Here is a 19,978-nt window from a genome sequence, read left to right on the forward strand (position 1 = left end):
GTGGAAAGAGGAACTATGAGACACATCGTTGCTGGTTGCACAACTGAGGCTTGAGTAAAAGGTTTGGAGTCGCTGCCGTGATGAATACGGTCCCCACCTGAATTTTATTTCCTTAGTGCTCACAGAATTACCCCCTTACCCTGCAGTTTCTCTGTACAGCCAGAGTAGCTGGCTGATATTTTACCTACAAACAGCAGAAGTACAGTTTCCTACGCCAGTTACTGTTGCCGAGCGGCGCAGAGGATCCTGCAGCGGGCCCCTACGTGCCCTGCTCCGGCGGCCGCTCTCCAAGCCCGGCCGGGGCCCGGGAAAGCGCGGCCGGCGCGGCCCCGCCCGGCGCGCCTCGGAGGTGCGCGGGGCAGCGCCGCCGTGACGTCGCGACGCGGTTGCCATGGGGACGCCTGGGGTCGTACCTGACGGCTGTCGTGAAGCAGCGGGAGGAAAGTGAGGGAGGAAGAAGGGGGAGCGCAGGCCCAGCCCGGCCCCCCGGCCCGCGGGGAGTTGGCTCCGCGCCGCGCCCCTCCGCCCTCGCCGCATCGCGCTCGGAGGCCGGAGGAGGAGGTGGCGGTGGCGGCGGCGGCGGCGCTGCCGCCTCTGGCTATGTAGGGGCCCCAGAGCGGGCAGATCCGGAGGCCGCTGTCCGCCTCTGGAGCTCGGCGCGGGGCCGGGCCCGGGGCCGGGCCCGGCGGGATGTTTTCCAAGAAGCCGCACGGGGACGTGCGGAAATCCACGCAGAAGGTGCTGGACACCCGCAAGGACCCACTGACCCGACTCAAGCACCTCCGCGTCCTTATCGGTGAGGCGGCCGGGAGGGGCGAAGGGAGCGGGTCAGCGGGGGCCGCGGGTCCCGGCGTGGGAAAGACCGGGAATTGGGAAGGAGCAGCTGGGGCGGGAGGCGGACCCGGGGCTCGGCCCCGGCGAGAGAGCCCACCCGGCGAGCGGGGAAGACCCGCGCCCGGCGTGGCGGGCCCGGCGGGGCGAGGCTGCCGCGATGTGCCGGGGGCTGCGGGACCCCGCGGGCGCGGCGCGGGATGCTTCGCCCGGCGCTTTTGTACCGACACAGGCACGGACGCTTGCGTCTGATCGTGGCATTGCTTTGGGAACTGTGGAAGGAGGCGAAAAAGTGGTGTTCTTCCCGTGTGAATTATTCTCTAGAATACACAAAGTGCTAAGTTGCTGCGCATGAATAAAAGTGGCTGGCGAGCGCAAATGGTGCCTGTAACTCCTGAATCCACTTCCCTTACGTTCTTACAGTACCAATTTATATTTATGTACATTTTCAAGGTAAGAGCTACAGTATTAATTGCTCACTAGCGTAGATGTGAAGGAGCTTCTATACAGCCAGATTTAAAACACTTTTGGTTTGCTAGTTGGTAAAGGAGGACACACAAGCCCTGAAGGGCTGCTGCAGTTCCATATGAGCTGCCATTTAACCTGACCAGTGAATTAGAAATTGTGATTATACGGCATAATTGCCTAATGAGAAAAAAAACAAGGGGAAGCAAAACCAAACGTGGTTAACCATTCCAATGTATCTGTTAGTTGCATGTGTTTGTAAAAATCTAAGTCGTTGTCATCAAGCTGTCCTTGAAGAAAGAAGCTTGCTCTGGAGTATCTTTTGGGCGCTCCAGTCCTGGGAATGCGTGTGTTGCTTCTGACAGTTTATCAACACGTGAACAGGGCTGGGTCAAGGGCAACTGCATTCCGTGTTTAGCACAGAGTGCTGAATGGATTATTTTGTGTTCTGCCCACAGTCTGATGGTATTTATGTATCTTGTCCTCCAAAGCTGGATTCTTTCTTTTCAAAGGAAAACGCCTATTGCTCCCTTATTTTGTATTGGTGTTTAAAGGAACAGGTGTTCCCATGTTGCACCATCTGCTACTTCCTGAGTTATTTTCTGCAACATAGTAATTATCTAGACTTGAAATGGAGAATAGTTGTGTAGCTGTCTAAGCGACTTCAGAAGTCAGATGCATCCCCTTGCCTCTCTCAGAACGTTCCACTCTTCCTAACTAGCTGTACTGGGCCAGCTGTGTCTTCCTCTGTGTTGGTTTTTAGCTCAGTTGAAACATAGGAGGTAAAAAACATTCTAAAGAAACTAAATACCTCTCTGAATTCAGATTTCCTGGCTAAAATATGTTGAATATTTCTAGTTTTGCTTTAGTCTACAAAACACTCTGATTTTGATCTGTTCTAGATTTTGCGTTTATGTTGCTTGCAATTTATTTACAATGGTTTTTCTTCTTCAGCTTTCTTAATAATTGAATTACTTCTGTAAGTTGCAAGGCATAAGCTATGTCAAGCAGACATTCTTATCTAATCTAAGGTTTCTGTTTACTGGCTGTAGGACAGGTTAAATTATCTGGGGATGTTTTCATGTCACCATCTCCCCCCATTGTGTGTCTCAGCTGTTGAAGCACAGCTCCCACACATCCTTTCTCCAAGTTTGGGAGAACACAGTGTGTGAGTGACTGTATAATTAGGGAAAGGTGTAACAGTGCTCTTCAGCTTGTCTCTTTTGGATACATCCACAAGATTTTGTCATTATGTAGATATTCTTAGGTGCATGAGATACAAAAACAAGGCCTTTTCTAGAGCAGAAGTGTAAGGTATTTCCATATATTTTCCCACTGTAGAGCACAAGAAGTGACCATTCCCCTAGAATAAAAATTGCCATATTTCCTTGTGTCCAGGAGAGCTGTGTTAGCTATTGCCAACAGACTGTCCGAGGGGATAGGGCAGGAAATCTCAGGTCAGCTGTGTTCAGCATCTTCCTGAAGAAAACATTTTTTGTTTATTGCTCTTAGCCTCTGCACACAGGAGACTGGAAGACTATCCGGAAGAGAATTTTCTGCAGTTTCACATCCAGGAGAAGGGAGAGAATGTTCTCTTGTTCTTTAATTTAGAATACTTTCAGTAGGCCTTCAAAGCGTATTGGACCAGAGTTTGTTTTTTCAGGTTTTTTTGCTGTACATCTTAGTCTTTGGTCAACAACAATAAACAGGTATGGCCTTAGTTTCATGGTTAAGACTTGAGAGGAGGAAAGTGAGTATTAGTTCATTTTCCTGCTATTTTACCAAGGCATCTAAAGCAGCAGTTTTCCAGTAAGCCAAAATAATAGAAGAGTCATGAATAGAGGTACCTGCTTGTGAAGTATGGACTGCTGGCTGTCTGCTAGCCAAAGAGAAATCTCAAAAATTTAATTATGGTACAAGACTGAGAGTTGCATCCTCCAAGTCAATAGTGTAAGTCAGGCACCATATAGTCTAAAAATATTTAAATTATTATAATGCCACTTTTGGTAAGGATCAGAAGATACTGAACAATATCAAGCACCTGATATGAAGCTAAATGGATCAATAGCACAAAGGCCTGTGACTGTCATTTTTAACAAATTAAGAGTAGTGTTCATTAGATGGAATCTTTTAAATGTCTTTTACAAAATAACTTAGAGTGCAGTGATTTGTATTCTTTTAGGAAAGTATCCTGTCATTGGTGACAACTCAGGTTAAATTTAGTAAAAAATGCAAATGAGTCTGCATAAGGATATATAGAAAATGTTGTGTCTTTTGTGAAGCAGTGACATACCATTTTATCAAATACCATTGCAGCTTTAGGAGTCTGATTGCTATAGTCAGTGTATAGAAGATTTAGATATGGGAATGACTCAGATGAGAGTAAAACTTTAATATGGAAAGACACTGGAAGCTTTAAAATTCCTTTGTACTGGGACAGAGGGTGAAAAGTACGTAAGCATATATGAGAAAGTCTAGGAAATAACATCTATTAAAGCCTACCAAATCTGAATTTACAATAAATGATTTTTGTTTTGGAAAACTCTTGAATGCTAGGCTAGTGATCAGTTATAGGGAATGCTGGAGGGAAATGCATTTCTTGTGGTTTGGGTTTTGGGGTTTTTTTCTGGGTTGGGTTTTTTTTGGGGTTTTTTTTTGGGTTTTTTTTTTCCTTTTTCTGAAACTCTTTAGTAGATAACTGCTCTTTGCCACTTCAGGCCAGTGTCCTGTGTTTTGTTCTCTGATCTGCTTCAGTTTGGCTCCATTCAGCCTCTTTTTGTAATTTGGGAACCAGCGAAAATTCTGTGAAATTCAGGTGACCAAATCAGAATTGGTTAAATTATTTTGAAATACAATATGTGACACATTTATGCATGTCACAGGTATAAGGTTTTTTTAGTAGAAGTTAAAGCCTTTAGGAGACCTCTAAGTAGTAAGAAATATTATTCTTGCTTAGAAATGCTAAGAAGAATTGTAAAGATTGAAGTCTCATATCTTGGGACTTAGCAGTGTGTGAGCAAAGGTAATCTGCCTTTCACTGTTATGTTGCTGCAGTATATTTCTTAAAGCAAATGTAACTATCTGAAGTATCTGGTTTCATAGATTTTTATTCTTTTGAGATGTATTCCTTCCTTCCTGTAGGGAAGTGTTTACCCCACCCTTCTCCCTCTGGTTTTTTCTTCTCAGTTCTGGGAAGTGCCTGAGAGTCTCACACAGCTCCCTGGTGCTGATTTGGTCAATGTCTGAGTTTTTAGCAAGCTGTTCTGCTGTCTTGTCTTGCTGTACGCTGGAGATGCTGTGCCAGCTGTGTTTGCTGTGTGTGCCTGCAGCAGCTGGAGCACTGAACCTGGAGTGGGGATGTTGAACGGGGTTCCCTCGGGGTCTGTGTGCAGCAGCGGGGCCTTGCTGGCAGCAAGGCTGCCCCGCTGCAGTGTGATCGCTGAGGCTTCTCTGGCTTGGAAGGGAGGCACACTGTGTACCTTACAGGGTTACCTATTGCCTGTACAATGATTTTCCAGAAAAAATATTTATATGTAGATATATATATTTTTAGCAATCCCCAGTCAATTAGCAGCTAATTGCAATTTTTAGGGTCATTAAAATGGAAATAATATTGGATTATTCTTATAGATATTCGCTGTTTCATCAGACTTCAACATCAAAGTAAAATTCTATGATTTTTAAATGGTAATTTTGAAAAGTTTGTGCAATAATCTTTCAAGCTTCAGATCTTGGTTTATATGTCCTTTTGCTAAAACAGTGCTTTAGGCATTCTATAAATAATTAAGACAACTAGGTATGTTACCCTTCATTAGGTCATACGTTAACAATACTGACTTTTCATTTTGATATTAGATATGTTGGTGTGTGACTAAACCTGTAGAATTTGAAGGTTCAGTCTGAATTTGGAAATGTATGTATTTTTTAAAAAAGCTAAAATATCTATTTAATGATTTCTGTAAAATTCTACTGTGTGCAAGTAAATCAAAGGAATCTGTGGGTTTAAAATTTTCTTATAGAGCTGAATTCTTAAGATACTTGCTTTCTTGTTGTGTTGGGTTTTTTCCCTTTTCTTTTTTCAATTTTTTGCTGAGTAGAAATTACAGGTTTGTAATCTGTTAATCCAGAGTGAAGAAAAAAGGAAATATGTTGTTTCTCATGAATTATTTTACTTGCATCTGATATTTAAAACAATACTTCTTTTATCTCTGGAACCATGGAGAGAATACTTTTAAAATGCAAAAGGACAGAGTATCTAAAGTGTGGGGTGTTTATGTTATTATTTTGTTTTGTTATTCTTAGTGGTTGGTTAGCACTGGACATATAATGTAAATAGTCTTTGAAAGGGAAAAGTCAAAATACATGGGACAGAATGAAATAGACTGCATTGGACATGCATTCTGATATATTGTTTAATATTAAACAATACACTTAAAAAGAGATTGCATTCGTTTAAAGGGATTTTAATTTAAGAAATCTATTTCACTGGCAGTTAGCCCTAATGCTTCAGCTGGATGGCATTCATTGGTGTTGCACATCATCAACTTCAGTCATAAATGAAAAATGTTCTATCATTGTTAAAGTGACAGCAAATGGGAAGCTACCATAAAAGTAGCTGCCTGGAGTTTTAGTGGATGTGCGGAGATTTTTGTTTTTTTGCAGGAGTTGTAGATTTTTTTTCTTTCCTGGTTAGTCTATCTTCAGAGAACATGTCACTGCTCATGTAACTCGGGGATCTGGATGTGAATTGCATGCAGGGCTCGGGCTTCATGTTCTGGCACTCTTGACTTAACCCTGAACAAGTTATGTTTTGGTCAGGAGCAAAGGGGGAGGATTTACTCTGCTTTAGTATTTTGGCCTATGTTACACTCGACTTGCAGAGTTCAGCAGTGGCCAGGGCTGCTGAATTGCAAGGCTGAGGGCTGGAGCCAGATCAAAGCCCCAGGCTAGGCAAAAGGGAGGCTCTGACCCCTTGTTGCAAAGGAAAGGTCTGTGTGGGTTTAGCTTTGACAGTTCGGAATGAAAATACGTGCATTACTGTGGAAGTGTTTGAAGTTGCTTAAATAAAAGCTTAGGTTCTGGAACTCATATGAATTGTTGTGGAAGTATTTCTGAAGAGTTTTCTAGTGTAACTCAGAATGTGCAAGCGCCATTAGAGAATTCCCTTGGAAAGCTGGCACTGCTTCTGCTCATTCCTGTAGAGCATTGGTGTTGTACCAGTCTGTGTGCAGATGATGTTCATTGGTTCTGTTAACCTGCTTATTCATTTGTATCTAAAAGATTGTGATCAGGAGTTCAGACTTGTCTGATGCAAAATAGAAGTCCGTTAGAAGATTTCTTTAAGTTATATTCCTTTTTCAGTACAAAAAGGAAAATTCAAGAATATTTTCTTTGACAAAATTACCTTTTTTAAAAAAATGGTTTTGCTAAATAGCTGTTGGTTAGATCTGAAACAGTAAGGGCTAATGTAAAGCCTTTGTGTAATAGATTTGCTTTTGTGGTCTGTTATCAGGGCTCTTTCACTCTGACAGTCTGTTAACTATGCCAGAGCCACCAGTTAGTTCCCGAGGTTTTCCACTCAACCTTTCTCAGTTACATGCTTTTGTATTCGGGACAGTCCCTATGTAACCAAATCTCTCTACTGTTTTGCTCTAAAGAAACCCTTAAATATTTCAGCATGGAGAATTAAGAATTAATAAGTTTAATTATCCATTGAGAACATGGAAACCTTTGCTTTCTGGTGGCACCAGTTTGTTACAGGAGTTGATACTGACCGTGTCAGTCCATAGCAGGCCTCTGCTTTACAGAAATAGATCCTGAGTTCTGGACGTGTTCCAGGTCATTGTTTGCTGCAGTTGTCAGTTTGGGTTTTGGGAAGGGCAAGGGAAAGTGACTTAAAAGCCAGCAAGTCTTGGAATTAGACAGGATAATGTTTTCATTATACTAAGTGCTCTGACAGTTTTACATATAAGCATAGTATTACATTCTAAAACTCTTAAAATAGAACATAAAATTAGCCACAACTTAATTTGTAATGATACAGAGTGTTTTCTTTGATTTCTGCAATGCAATGTGAACTGATGAAAGTTCTTTTCAGAACAGTTTAAATATACGTCTAAAATCTGTTTTGGCAGGGTTTGTTTTGTTTTAGGGAGAAAATGGCATGTAAGCACAAAGAGACAAAATACTGTGTGAAATTAAAATATTGTAAAACAAGTAAGCTAGTCCTTTTCTGCAAAGGACACAACTTTAAAGGTAAACAATTAAAACATCAAACTTAAAACAAACCCTGCCAAAACAAAACAAAACAAAAAAAAGCACCCTTGAACACAGAGTTAGTATGGAGATCTAATTTGTACTGGTTTTTACATTAGAGAAAATTATTAAGGAAAAGACAGCAAAGATCGATGTTTCTTGCTTTTGTAAAGCATGAAGACAACTGCATTTTCTTGACAAACAGCTTTCATGAACTGCTAAAAAACTGGATTTTAGTGTACTGAAACTATGCTTTGTTCAGTAGAAACTTCAGTTTTTACCTCACTTTGGAATACAGTTGTTTCCAATTTTTCCCTTTCAAATTCTGAGGAACTTTTCCAACTACTTCAAATGGTGCCAGGTCTATTTCTGAATCCTTCCCTCCTCCCAGTCTGGACATAGAAGCGAGAACACAAGGAGTACATTCGTTTATGTTAGTTACATGATCTGTGGTAGAAGAATATAAAGTTAGTTTGTTTAAAATCAAAAAATAGGAGTGTACTGGAAGTTGTAGAGGAAAGCCTGTTTCTCTTTAATCCCACGTCACATTAAAAAAGGCTATGTCTCTCTTCTTGTAAAAGACAAAATACTTAATTAGCCAAAGCAGAGGAGCAGCTTCCTGCAAATTCTCAGTTCAGGGCTGTCTGAAAAGGATATGCTGCTTGTAGAGGAAATGACTCTGTTACCTCTGTGTAACGTGCGTGATACTTTGAGAGAGCATAGAGAAGAGACAGTGAGATGGTGTTGGAGAAAATGGCTATGACATGAGAATTGAGGAGCTGTTTGTTTAGCTGATAGCAAGGACAGAGGTAAACTGAATATTTTAGAGACATTAGGAAATCCTTAATTAAGGAAGGAAGGTACAACAGCAGCATTTAACTGGAAGTTAATTGGTACAGTAATCAAGGAGAGCAGATTCTCTCCATGCATTAGTTGTGTGGGTTGTGTTCAGCATAGACAAAGCTGTGAAAAGGAGTGATGTGGCCAGATCAAGTCCTCTTAAGGTCTATATAATTATCTTCATGCTGTATCTGCTATTTTTTGCCCTTCTCCTTCTTGCCATAATTCATGTCAGGGTATTAATAATGAATTTCGTACTTCTCAACAAATGCAAGGCTCCAAATTTCTGCACCAGCAGCGTACTGAATCACTGTAGGTGTCCTTTGATGATGAGCAGATGTTCCCTTTTGCTGTAGGTGGCAAGCCTGTCAGATGAACAACTGTTTTCCCTCCCTTAGGAGGAAAGCTGGTTTTCAGTATTAACAAAAGGAGTCAGTGGGATTTTAAGAAAGTATTATTCTCACTTAATAAAATAATAAAATTCCCATTAAATAAAATGTTATATTTTCTTCCATCTGAAGCAGTAGTATTTACTACAGATTACAATTGTTGTTAACTGGTTTCAATTTTAAAAACTTGCTTTTGATTTTGCTATCAAGTGTGATCTTAGAAAGGAATCAGAGTGAAATGCATTTGCTATAGGAATTGCAAAGTCAAGGAATTTTTTACTCTCCTACTTTTGCAAGCTATAACTGTATTTTGAAGGTATATTTTCAATGTTAATTGGCTGTTAGTGGTAATAATACAGGTCTACCACTGCTCCTTCACACATTTTTTGAGGTGTTTGACACATTTTTCTTAAATAAATACAAAACAAACAAAATTTAAAAAAGGACAAACTTCTGAAATTCCACTTCGCCTTCACTGAAAGGCAGAATGTCTTACCACAATACCAGTAGTGCATAGGCAATTATGTGGTAAAATGACAGTCACTGTTCAGCTGGTTATGTAGACAAGCCTTCAGTTTGTTGCCTGAAGAGTTTAGGAATAGTGTCTCCAAAAATTACTGACTGTTGTGTTAAGATTGAGTGTTTAAAAGAATACATCAGTTTAGGCATTTGGGATTTTTCTGTTGGTCTGCTTCAGAGCTGACCCATGTCTGAGCAAAGAATGAGGGCCTGTTTCAGGAAACGAAACATTTAACATGCCTGCAAAAACGCAGCATTGCTGTGTTTTGATTGGAAGAGACCCTGTTTAACTGCTTCCTATCCCTTCAGTATTTGGAACTAGTATTTTCTGCAGCTTTACATTGAGTGAGCCATTCCACTGCTGTCTACATGCAATCCCTGTACAGTTCTATAAAAATATGGACCACAAGATATCTTTTGTCACCCTTCTTTCTCCTGAAAGCCTCGGTCCTTGCTTTTTTTTTTTTTTTTTAATCCTTCCATCTCAAATTCTAGTATTTTCTTGTCCCTAGCCTAGGACTCACTTAGGGCTCTGCCCGTGAGTGGAAGTGGTTGTAATGCTTGTGCCTATGCTCTAGTGGCTGCTCTATTTCGTGTGCATTTCCCTCTTCAACTGAAAATCATTGTTCAGCTTGTTTGAAGTGGAATTGGTTTTTGTTGTCCTTTAACATTTGCATTTCTAAACTGTAGCAGTTCAGCTACTGATCTGTAGGTGGTGTGGCAATTTCTGCAAACCCGGGCTTTGGTAGGCCTGTGGATGGTCAGGCACATGCTTGCTGCTCTGGACCACTGTTTATTCCAGCTGAGCTGCCTTCCTTAAGAGTTGATCTTGGATGCTGATATAGCACTGTCTGCTCCAAGAGCACCCTGGCTCTACTACACTCATTATGCAAGATGTTGGCAGAATGCTGTGCTACGGCAAAAGTTAAATCTGTGTTGGAAATTTTTTCAGCAACATTTGTGTCAAAACTGAGTTAATAGTCCTCTAGAGCTATATAAGAAAACATAACTGAAAATATGCCATGCTTTTGGCCATCCTTTCAGTTCATTGTTCCTGACTTTACCACTTGTATATCCAGTCATGTGAGATGGTAAAGATTGATGTCTTTGAACCTCTAAAAAGGGTTAAACACTCTGTGGTCCAATATAGAATTAAAAGCTTGCACACTCATTGCAAACTCCTTTTGCAATCATCATTGTAGATGATTCTACAGTGAAAAAAGTGTTAGCATCTAAAGTGAAAGGAAGTGTTTCAGTGTATACAGCTGGTGAATGGGTATAAAGGTTTTGTTTGCCTTACCTTCCTGTTTTGCTTTTGTTTGCTACGCATCAGTGTTCTGAAAGAGGAGCATTTGTCATTTAAAATGCTGTCTTCCTGTTCCTCTGTGCTTCCATGGTATTGTTTTGTCCACCAAGTTTCTCAAGTCTTATGTAGTTGAATAACAGGACAGGGAGTGTCTAGACAGTTGGTACTAATGCTTGATTGTTTAAAGTGATCACTTTAAAATTAATCTGGATAAATCACTGTGTATTTCTTTATCAGGAATTTGCAGAAAACCATCTAGAGGGTTGTGGGAAGAGAGTCTGAAAAGCTTCCTGGGGTACACATGAAAGCACATTCCCCTACACTTAGAGTGATGTTTCTGCCTCAGGGTATCCCTGGGATCCCATCTTTTGATTTCCCTAGACCACACAATCAAAGGAGTGTAAGGGACTGAGCCAGACTAGAAAGTAAAGTGCATATTGGAACTTGGAGGGAATAAGAAGACATCAGGGGGAATCCAGTGCTGCTGTTTGCATCCTCCCAGTTTATCTATCTCCAGAGCCGGTGTGTTCCTCACTTAACGTCTTCCTTCCACTTTCTTTAGTAAGCTTAGTTGTGCTTAGTAATTACAATTGGAGATTGTGATGGTCTTTCTGTTGTAGAGTTTGGGCAGTGTCACCAGCTTTATTTCTATTAAATTAACAGTTGAAACCAGATTCATCTGTACAGTGCTAGTCCTGATGGAGTTAAGGTTCAGGACTGGCTTTTGTTGGCATTACTGTCATGCCAACAATGGGTGTGCAAGAAGATGCTCCTTCCCTGTTCTAAAATTCACTAGGCGCTTATGGCATGCCATGCTGAATTTCTGAATTAGCCTCAGAGTAACGAATGAAAGCTTCAACAGTTTCTTTAATTATTTAGTTATTTATTTAAAAAACAATAATTTTTTCTTTTAAATATCTTCATTTCTTACTGCTGGATAATGGTATGTAGTGGTTCACTCTGAGTATTTGAAATAAATATAAACAATGTTCTGTTCTGTTTTTCAGATAATGCAGAATCAATTGATCTCAAGCAGTTTTTCGACCAACATTTTTCACATATATATTATGTGTTCTTTGAAAACTTTGTGACTATTGAAGTGGGCCTTAAACAAAAAGGTAGGCATTTCAGACAGCACTCTTTTTGTCTTGATGGCTTGTGCCTTTGTTATGAAGTAAAGCAGGGTGCTATAAATAAAGCTCTGTGTGGTCACAAATGACAACATGAGCCATGCAGAATATGTCTAAGAACCAACTTTGCAAATGAAGGCAGAGCAATGAGATACGCACTCAGTGGAGGTGAGCAAAAAGAGTTTGTTCTCCAATGACTGTGTTTGCCCTCTTGCAAAGTGAGGATTCTTAAGGTGTTATACTTTGTATTCTGCAGAATTATCCTTTAACAAGATACTGTGTAACTTAACCTCTCCCAGTTGTGGATGCCATAATAGGAAGTTATGCAAATTGTAGCTGTATTTGTGGAGTATAATTTTTATTTGCAGAAGCAGTGCAAAGCTATGGTTGTATAAATGCAGGTTTTCTTTTTACACGCTTAAGGATCTTTGTTTTGATAATGAAAGTGCATCTTATATTTATATTTAACTATTTAAACTATTTATTTTTGCAACTAGGTCACAAGTCTCAGAGAGAAGAATTAGATTCTATTCTTTTTATTTTTGAGGTAAGATATTTTGAATATTTTTTTTGCTTTAAGTCCTGTTATTCTACAGTTGTCTGTAAATACTTTGCATTTAACTGCATTCCTTCTTATTTTTGCATAGAGCTGAATTTATGTGCTTTGTTTTAAAAATAAAGATTTCACTTGCGGTTTTGCAAGATGTCTTAACTGGAAAAAGATGTTTCTGTGTCTCTAGATAGTTGATTACTCTTTGGTGGTGGTATTTCCCCATCATGTATTATACACATTGAAATTCATAGAAAGGTGATCTCTGTTTAGTCATGATATTTTTGACCTTTTGATTGCATATTACCTGTGTGAGATACATGGGTGAGAGCTAGTTCATTTGTTCACTAGTTCCTGCATAAAGGAATATTAGGTGATCTGTGCTTTGGAGGCAGTTGCATGTTGTGCTGGAGGGCCACAGCCAGGAAAAATCAGGTTATTTACAAGTTGCAAAAACCTCTGGTGTAAGTGTTGCAAGTCTTGCATGGTAGATTTGGAATTACTAACTGTGCTCTGTTTCTTGTTTCTGGAGATGATCATTGTATTTGTAGACGTCTTGTCTTCACTGTTTTGCTGTAGCTCATGACCCCTCAGTTTAGAAGGCTGGAAGCACATTTGCTTGTGCCTCAGGCAAGTTGACAGCTGAACATCCTAACTGAAGCCATTAGAAAGGTGGAATAACAATGCAATCTGTTGTGAAGCAGAGCAGCTGAGACAGGCACTGATCCCTTTCCATTCCCTATGATGTAAGCAGCAGTGTCCTTCAGAGGGGTAGTGGAGCCAGAGGACCTGCAGTAACATCTGAAGTCTCCAGTGCAGGACTTACAGGCTGGCAGACCCTTTGGGCTTCTTAGCATTAGGACTGGGGTCACCTTGAAAGGACAACAATGCTTCCAGAGAAAGCATTGTGGGAATTTTCTAAGTTGATGCTTCAGCTTCTGGTCTTTGTCCTCGTGAAAGGGCTGTTTGGTCTTCCAAGGTGATATCTGCAACATACATCCTTGGGTTCTGTTTTTTATAGAAAATTTTACAACTCCTTCCTGAAAGGATTCATCAGAGGTGGCAATTTCATAGTATTGGTAAGTTGATTTTCTTTTCCTCTCCCTTTCATTTTACTTTTTATTAGTAGCTACCAATTCGTGGCTACTATGCCACTCATTTCCTTATAGTTTAAGTGGCTTAACGGTGGGTTATGGTCTAGAGAATTTTGCAAGCTAGGTGAAGGAAAATAAAAAAGAAAATAAAAGAAACAGACATAAACCCCTGCCAATGTAATGAATACTCTTCTGTATAGATTTATATTTGGGAATATAGAAATAGAAGAGTGGCTGAGAAAGAACAAGGACAGGTGAAAAGTTTGAAGTTTTAAATATTTTTTTCCTTATTTTCTTTCTCCTAGCAATACATTTAAAAACTGACATGAGATATTTGTAAATGGGGAATGCTGATTTTATGCATTGTGATGACTGGATTTAATGTACACATCTCAAAAGTCTTTGGGGAAAAATATTCTATGAGTAGGCCATGAAAGGTGATATTTGACTTTCTTTCCTTCTGGCATTGAGTAAGTTGCTTGAAGGTATCAAGGTCACCAAGATTAAACTGGAGATTGCCAAGGACTTGTTCAAAAGTGACTATCAAGTCTGACCGAGAACTCTGACATTTTACTTAATATAGAAAGAACAAAAGCAAACAAATTTTTTTCTCTTTTTTTTTTTTAGGGTTGATTTTAAAGAAGCTTCTTCACACTGGAAATTCATTAAAGGTACTGCAAAAAGTTGCATGCAATTTTGTCTACAATACAAAATACAGTACAATAAAGTACAAATAAGAACATAAGGGCAAATGTTTACAGTAAAAGCCCAGGAATGAGAACCAGATCATGACTTGTGTGTCATGAAAGAATTATTCCAAATCATCAGCTTTATATCAGTAAAACTACTCACAGTAATAATGTGTTTATATAGTGTAGCCAGTGGTTTAAAAGATTTTGCATTAACATAGAAATAAGTACTAACTGTTCATTGTTAGGTCAAGGAAACTGATTCTGGGACTCAGACTACCTTGGAAGTAGAAGATTATCTATGCCAGGGAGGCCTTCTGGTGTGTAGAGTAATTTAGATGGTTGGGACAAAACAGCTGCACCATTCCTCTGTAAGCCACCTGCAGGCTTCTCTGGTACTGAAATTCTCCAGTATGAGGGCCAAGAAGGGAGTGCTCTAGGGTTGAAGGAGAAATGGAAGAAGGCAGAAATGGCCCTTCTGATACAGAGAACTCACTCACTCTGTTGTTACAATTAATGAACATAATTAGATGTTTTGTTGGTCTTTGTGTTTTCTGAAAAATTCTTGTGGCATCTTGCAGTGGTGTAGTCAAGTGATTGGTTTTCCATGTGTTGGTTTCCTTTCTCTTCTTTCAGAGAAACCCCTGTGAGAAATTCTTTCAGGCAAACAGCAGTGAAGGTGCCAGGCTTGCCCTTGCATTTCATCAGGAGCAGCAGATGTGTTAGTTTCACTCTGCTGATTGCTGGGGGTCATACTGTCTGTCCTCATTTTTTTAATCTCTCCCTTTCTCCTTCTCCCTCCAGGACAAATGGAAATGCTTTTGTTTGTTCTGGCACAAGATAACTTATTCCATGTTTTTTCCTTTAAGATACGTCGAGAGGGTGTGCGTCTCTTTCTTTTGTGGCTCCAAGCACTTCAAAATAACTGTAGTAGAGAACAATTATGGATGTTTTCTTGCTTGATTCCCGGATTTTCATCACCACAATCTGAATATGGCCCCCGAACACTAGATAATCTCATTAACCCTCCCCTTAATGTCCAAGAAAGTAAGTAATTTGGTATTATTACTCAATTCTTGACATAATTCAAATCTTGTCACAGACGAGGCAAGATGAAGTAGCTGACATACATACATACCCAGGGAGATAATGGATCTGAGATGAGTTTCTTAGCAGTTTGTCAGGTCTTCTTCTGTAACAATTTCTGTCTTTTTTGTTGTTGTTCAGAATTAGCTGGTTTTTGTGGTTGTTGAGGTTTTTCCCTCCAAGTAGGTTATTGTAGCTTAATGCATAGTGGTGAAAATAAAGCCACCAATTGTGTGTAATTCTTAAAAACTGCAAGAGGATCCTGCATCTACTGCAAACTTGCACAGGTGAATTCTGCTTGTGTTGAGCACTTGCACTGGCTTTGTTCATCCTCCAGGGAGCAGGCTCTGCAAAGATATTTCTGGTGTGGCCTTCAAGAGAATGAGAGGTTGTTAGGCCAATGTGTAAGGACAAATGTGTCTGTGTATGACCAGGTAGTTAAAGTTGTGGTATTCTTGCAACTTGGAATCTTCAAAAAGAAACAGACCTTGTAAATTGCAAAACTTGAGATCTTAAAGGTTTGCATGAGTGGAAAAGCTTGAGCATTCTGAGATGAGGTTTTTATACTTTCTGGGGTTTTGTTTGTTTGTTTTTAATGATAAGGTCATTATCTTGGCCCTAATCATTAGAGTGAGGATGATTTTTCTCTTAAGATGATTCTTAGGACAGTTTTTTCTTTGTACACTTCAGTATTGAGTGCCTCCTAATTATTCTTGATAGTGGGATTTGAAGCTCATTTATTAATGATTTGCAATTGGATGGGGTCTTTGAATGTAAGTGCAAACTGTGCATTCACATAAATGGGACTAAAAACTTGAACACTTTTTCCCCTGAATATTGTGCTTTGCCTTCTTTCCATCTTCTCTTAGTATTTGAGTATCTTATTGCTTGTAGAGGAAAGCAGTGTCTCCATGATTAGTAATTTAATTTGCTGGAACACAGCAGATGAATTTCATGGCAGAATAGCTCTGCAAAAATTTTGCTACCTACTTAAGCCATTTTTGGAATTGTGAAATTTAGTGTGCAAAGAAATTCAGAATGCAAAGATTGAAATGTGAACATCTAACTACAGGAACAGGAGAAAAATTGACTCTGAACTAGCTTCACTGTTGAGGCAGAGAAGGATACAGTAGTAAAACTTAAAGGGTATGTAACTGATGAACTGCTAAATGGGAAAATGGTGAAAGATATAAAGATTTGGCATTTGTGTAGCATAAGTGTTACACTGTTGCTTGCATAAATTCCAAACAAAATTTTTAAAAATTTGGGTTTGGCAGGTAGGTTCCAAAAGTGCATAGAGATGACCTGTTTATTGTCTGTTGTGCTTTTTATATGTGTAAGACATTAGTTCCATAGTGATTTAGAAGTTAAAATTTCCTGATTTTCATTAATCTATGGGTGGATTGTTGTACCTGTAATTGTCTCTGCTGCTGCAGTGCATTTCTACTTTCATAACTTTGTAGATGTTTATGCTTGAGAAGAAATGGTCTAAATGTTAGATGTACTTCTATTTTTCTTTAAATAGCTCAAGTGACTATAGAAGAAATCACTCCACTTGTTCCTCCACAATCAGGAGATAAAGGACAAGAAGATTTAACAAGCTATTTTTTAGAAGCACTTTTGAAATACATGGTAATTCAGGTACGTTCTTTAGTTTTCAAGCAAACAAGTGTGAAACAATTAACACCTCTTTGTCCTTTACAGTAAGTTTTTTACTTGTAGCACTGAAAATGCATATAAAGATGTTTTGAAGAATCCTTCCTTGCCACTCTCTGAAAAATAGCCCTTATATTTTTGAAGACAGCTGCCTTTTCTGTGATAAATTGGTAGTATTAAATCTGAATTCCAGTAGGTCATTGAGACAGGTGTCACAGAGCTTGCTTACTATGTGAGTGCTGAAGTAGTTCTCTGAAGTCCCTTTAGAGGCCACTGATAATTGCAAGGGTCTTTGATACTAAGTTGTGATAAAGGACTTTGTGTCACTAAGTTACATGTATATCAGCTAATATGTTGAGTTATATTGGATGTGAAATATGTGCATATATATTCTGCTCTAGACATCTGTTGCCCTGAAAACAGATCATAAGAGAACTGTGGCCTTTGAGTAAAAAAAAAAGAAACTGAAGTCTTCCTTTATATTATTTATGATAGTCTTGGTAGATTACCTAGCTGTGGAGGCAGATGGAGTCTCAGGAACAAAGATGGAAACTGCATATTGTATTTCTACAGGAGCACGTACCATGCTTGGTACTACTTACCATGTAGGAAAACATTTCATAAAGAGGAATGCTTAGCACTCACAGTCCAAGTGCATTTGTGTAACTCAACTTCAAAGTTGTATCTTCTGCTGCTTGTGGTTGAAAAATTTGTTTGTTTAATGTTGCCAATTACACAAATGAATCCAAGTACCTATTATAATGACTATATGGACACTTGTCAAAATGTCTGAAAAGAATTTGTGAAAGAAATATTTTGAATGCCATAGGTAGTTACTCTTTTTTATTAAACATTTTGAAATACAGAAACAGTTTCATTAAAAACAGTCAATTTGGGCATACTCCCTGCTTTGGCAAGATGACTGCAAAAGCAGGTTTATTTCTGTTGGTTTCAGTATTTTATGTGTTCAAGTTTATTTTGAAACAACATTTTGAGGAGAATGGTGTTTGTTTCATTGACATTTCCCTGTTAGTTACTGTTTCATCTTTCTAAAACAGTTTTTTAAAATATATATGATTTTGTTTCAAAGAAATAACTTAAAAAGAGGACATTTCATCATTGCCTTTTTCTTCTACTTGTAGATATTTACTTTGTCCAAATTCTTGTTTTAAGGTTAAGAGTTTAGAATGGAAGAACAAGGAGAACCAGGAAAAGGGATTTTCATTTTTATTCTCAAATTTTAAGAAATACTACTTACCTTCTATTTTCCCAAACATCTGTAAGGAGACCAGCTTGTATAACCCTATACTTGGTAAGTGTTAACACAGCTGATAAAATCATTACATTTTATCTAATAGTGATGTTATTATCTGCTTAGTGAGAGATGCCTCTGCCCAAATTAAGGGGACAAGACTAAATGCTGGTTCAACAGTACTGACTTTATTTTGTAAAATTGAGTGCATGGGGAAAGAAAAGACAGAGGGAGAGGGAGAGAGGGACAAGGAGGGAGAAAGTGTGGAAGCAGAAGCTGGTCACCACCCGTGGATCCAGCCGTGTCTTGTTGGGCCTTCTTCGCCCTGGCCTTGGGATTGGGGAGCGGGTCCTGGTTTGTTCATCTGTTAGTAAGTTCTGTGCTGAAAGGGGTGCTGCCTCCACAAGGTCTGCTGCTTACAATCAAATCTTTTCAGTATTTATAAATTTTAGAAACAAAGGAGTAATTGCTAATTGGCAGCAAGTGATACAGTTCTCTTATTAATTACTATTCCATCTTCTGTTGGTTAAATGCATCTTATGCTAATTAGTCTGCTTGTTCAGTCTTTCTCTTCTTTTGGGATGGTGGGTTTCTTAGGTTGGTGATACCCCTGTGGAATTACCTTTTACCCAGCTGGAACTGATTTCATCAGAATTGCTGAGATTGTTTTAATAAATTCTTCCATATCTTCTGCCAAATGTTCTTATGGCTCCTAAATTCTGCGTTCTTTGTATCCACTATCAGTAATACATGGTTCTTACTAAGCTTTGTTAAGCTCCCCCTAGGTTCCAACACCTGGACAGCAGTTCTGCCTTTATACAGTCCAGGTTCCAGGTGTCCACAGAGGTGTATTTGGGGGAGCTTTGGTGGCCATTGGTGGCCACAGATGCCACCTTCCCATAACTTGGGATGCTACTTCTTTGACTGATGATATGCATATAAGCAGGTGCTTCTTGTCACAGTCTGTCACAGAGGCAGTGTGATAACCAGGATGTGCTAACTGGATCTAGCTTCTGTCAGGCCTGGAATTAGCACCTCCCTGTCACAAATTCCTCCCTTCTGTGGCCTTACCAATGTTTGAGGCAGGTGATTGTGCTTGCTAACTCTAACAAGACAGTAAAGCAAAGCAGTTTTTGGCTTGAGTCACCTTGCCCATGAAGGGCATTTTCCAAATGTATTTGTCATGAAAGAACATGTTAAGATTCCTGCTGATGATTTTCAGTTCTTTGTGGAAGCCTCTGACCCTTTCATTAGAATCAATCTTGCTCTGTTCACCTGAATGAGGTAAATTAAATGTTCTTGTGAAACCTTTCTCTAATGTTACCATTGCTGATCTCAGTTGGGCTCTGAAGAGAAACTACTCTTGCCAAAATAAAAGGTGTTAGTGTGCTATTCTTTGCGTGTCTTGTTTTTGTCTGTACCGAATGAGTGTTTGGATTACACAGTGCTTGTTCTCATTTTTGACAGGGCAAAGTTAGGTTTTTGTGCGGACTGCATTTTATCAAGAGCTTGCAGTAGGAAAAAAGAAGCTAGGGTTTAGCACAGTCTTCAAAGCTGATGGTGCTAGAATGTATCTTTCCATATAGAGAGTGGAACGTTCAGTGTTTTCTAAGCAAACCTGAGTTTACGCAGAGTTTTAGCCCATTTTAACCAGAGTGTTGTTTGCAAGTCTTGATTTTGTTCTCTCAGGTTTGCATGCACCCATGCACATTGGTTGTAGGCCAACAGAGTTCAAACTCCTCTTTGCAAAGCAATACCTTGTACGCAGGCTTTAAGTTATCATTTCATCACTTGAGTCACACAGTCACATCACCATTCATCTTATCTGCTGATGCAGCATCTCAGAAGGACTCTCCACAGTAGTGATCTCCAGGCACAATTCCATATTCTAAAATTAGGCTGTCAGGGAACTTTGT

At 39.5% G+C, this 19,978-nt stretch overlaps 1 protein-coding gene across 12 annotated transcripts in view; it reads left to right on the forward strand.

Moving 5' to 3' along the window:
* The first annotated feature begins 412 nt into the window (after positions 1-412).
* Positions 413-19,978, forward strand: part of RALGAPA1 (Ral GTPase activating protein catalytic subunit alpha 1) — a 129,166-nt gene continuing 109,600 nt past the window's right edge. For all 12 annotated transcript variants that reach the window (XM_064714703.1, XM_064714705.1, XM_064714704.1 and 9 more), the window contains exons 1-8: positions 413-796; positions 11,613-11,723; positions 12,233-12,282; positions 13,307-13,364; positions 14,007-14,050; positions 14,938-15,115; positions 16,680-16,795; positions 17,984-18,122. In XM_064714703.1, coding sequence (XP_064570773.1) covers positions 691-796; positions 11,613-11,723; positions 12,233-12,282; positions 13,307-13,364; positions 14,007-14,050; positions 14,938-15,115; positions 16,680-16,795; positions 17,984-18,122 — 802 coding nt within the window. In that variant the 5' untranslated portion in view covers positions 413-690. The remainder of the gene's footprint in view (positions 797-11,612; positions 11,724-12,232; positions 12,283-13,306; positions 13,365-14,006; positions 14,051-14,937; positions 15,116-16,679; positions 16,796-17,983; positions 18,123-19,978) is intronic.

This window comes from Zonotrichia leucophrys, chromosome 5 (genome assembly GCF_028769735.1).
Source record: "Zonotrichia leucophrys gambelii isolate GWCS_2022_RI chromosome 5, RI_Zleu_2.0, whole genome shotgun sequence".
Lineage (NCBI taxonomy): Eukaryota > Metazoa > Chordata > Aves > Passeriformes > Passerellidae > Zonotrichia > Zonotrichia leucophrys.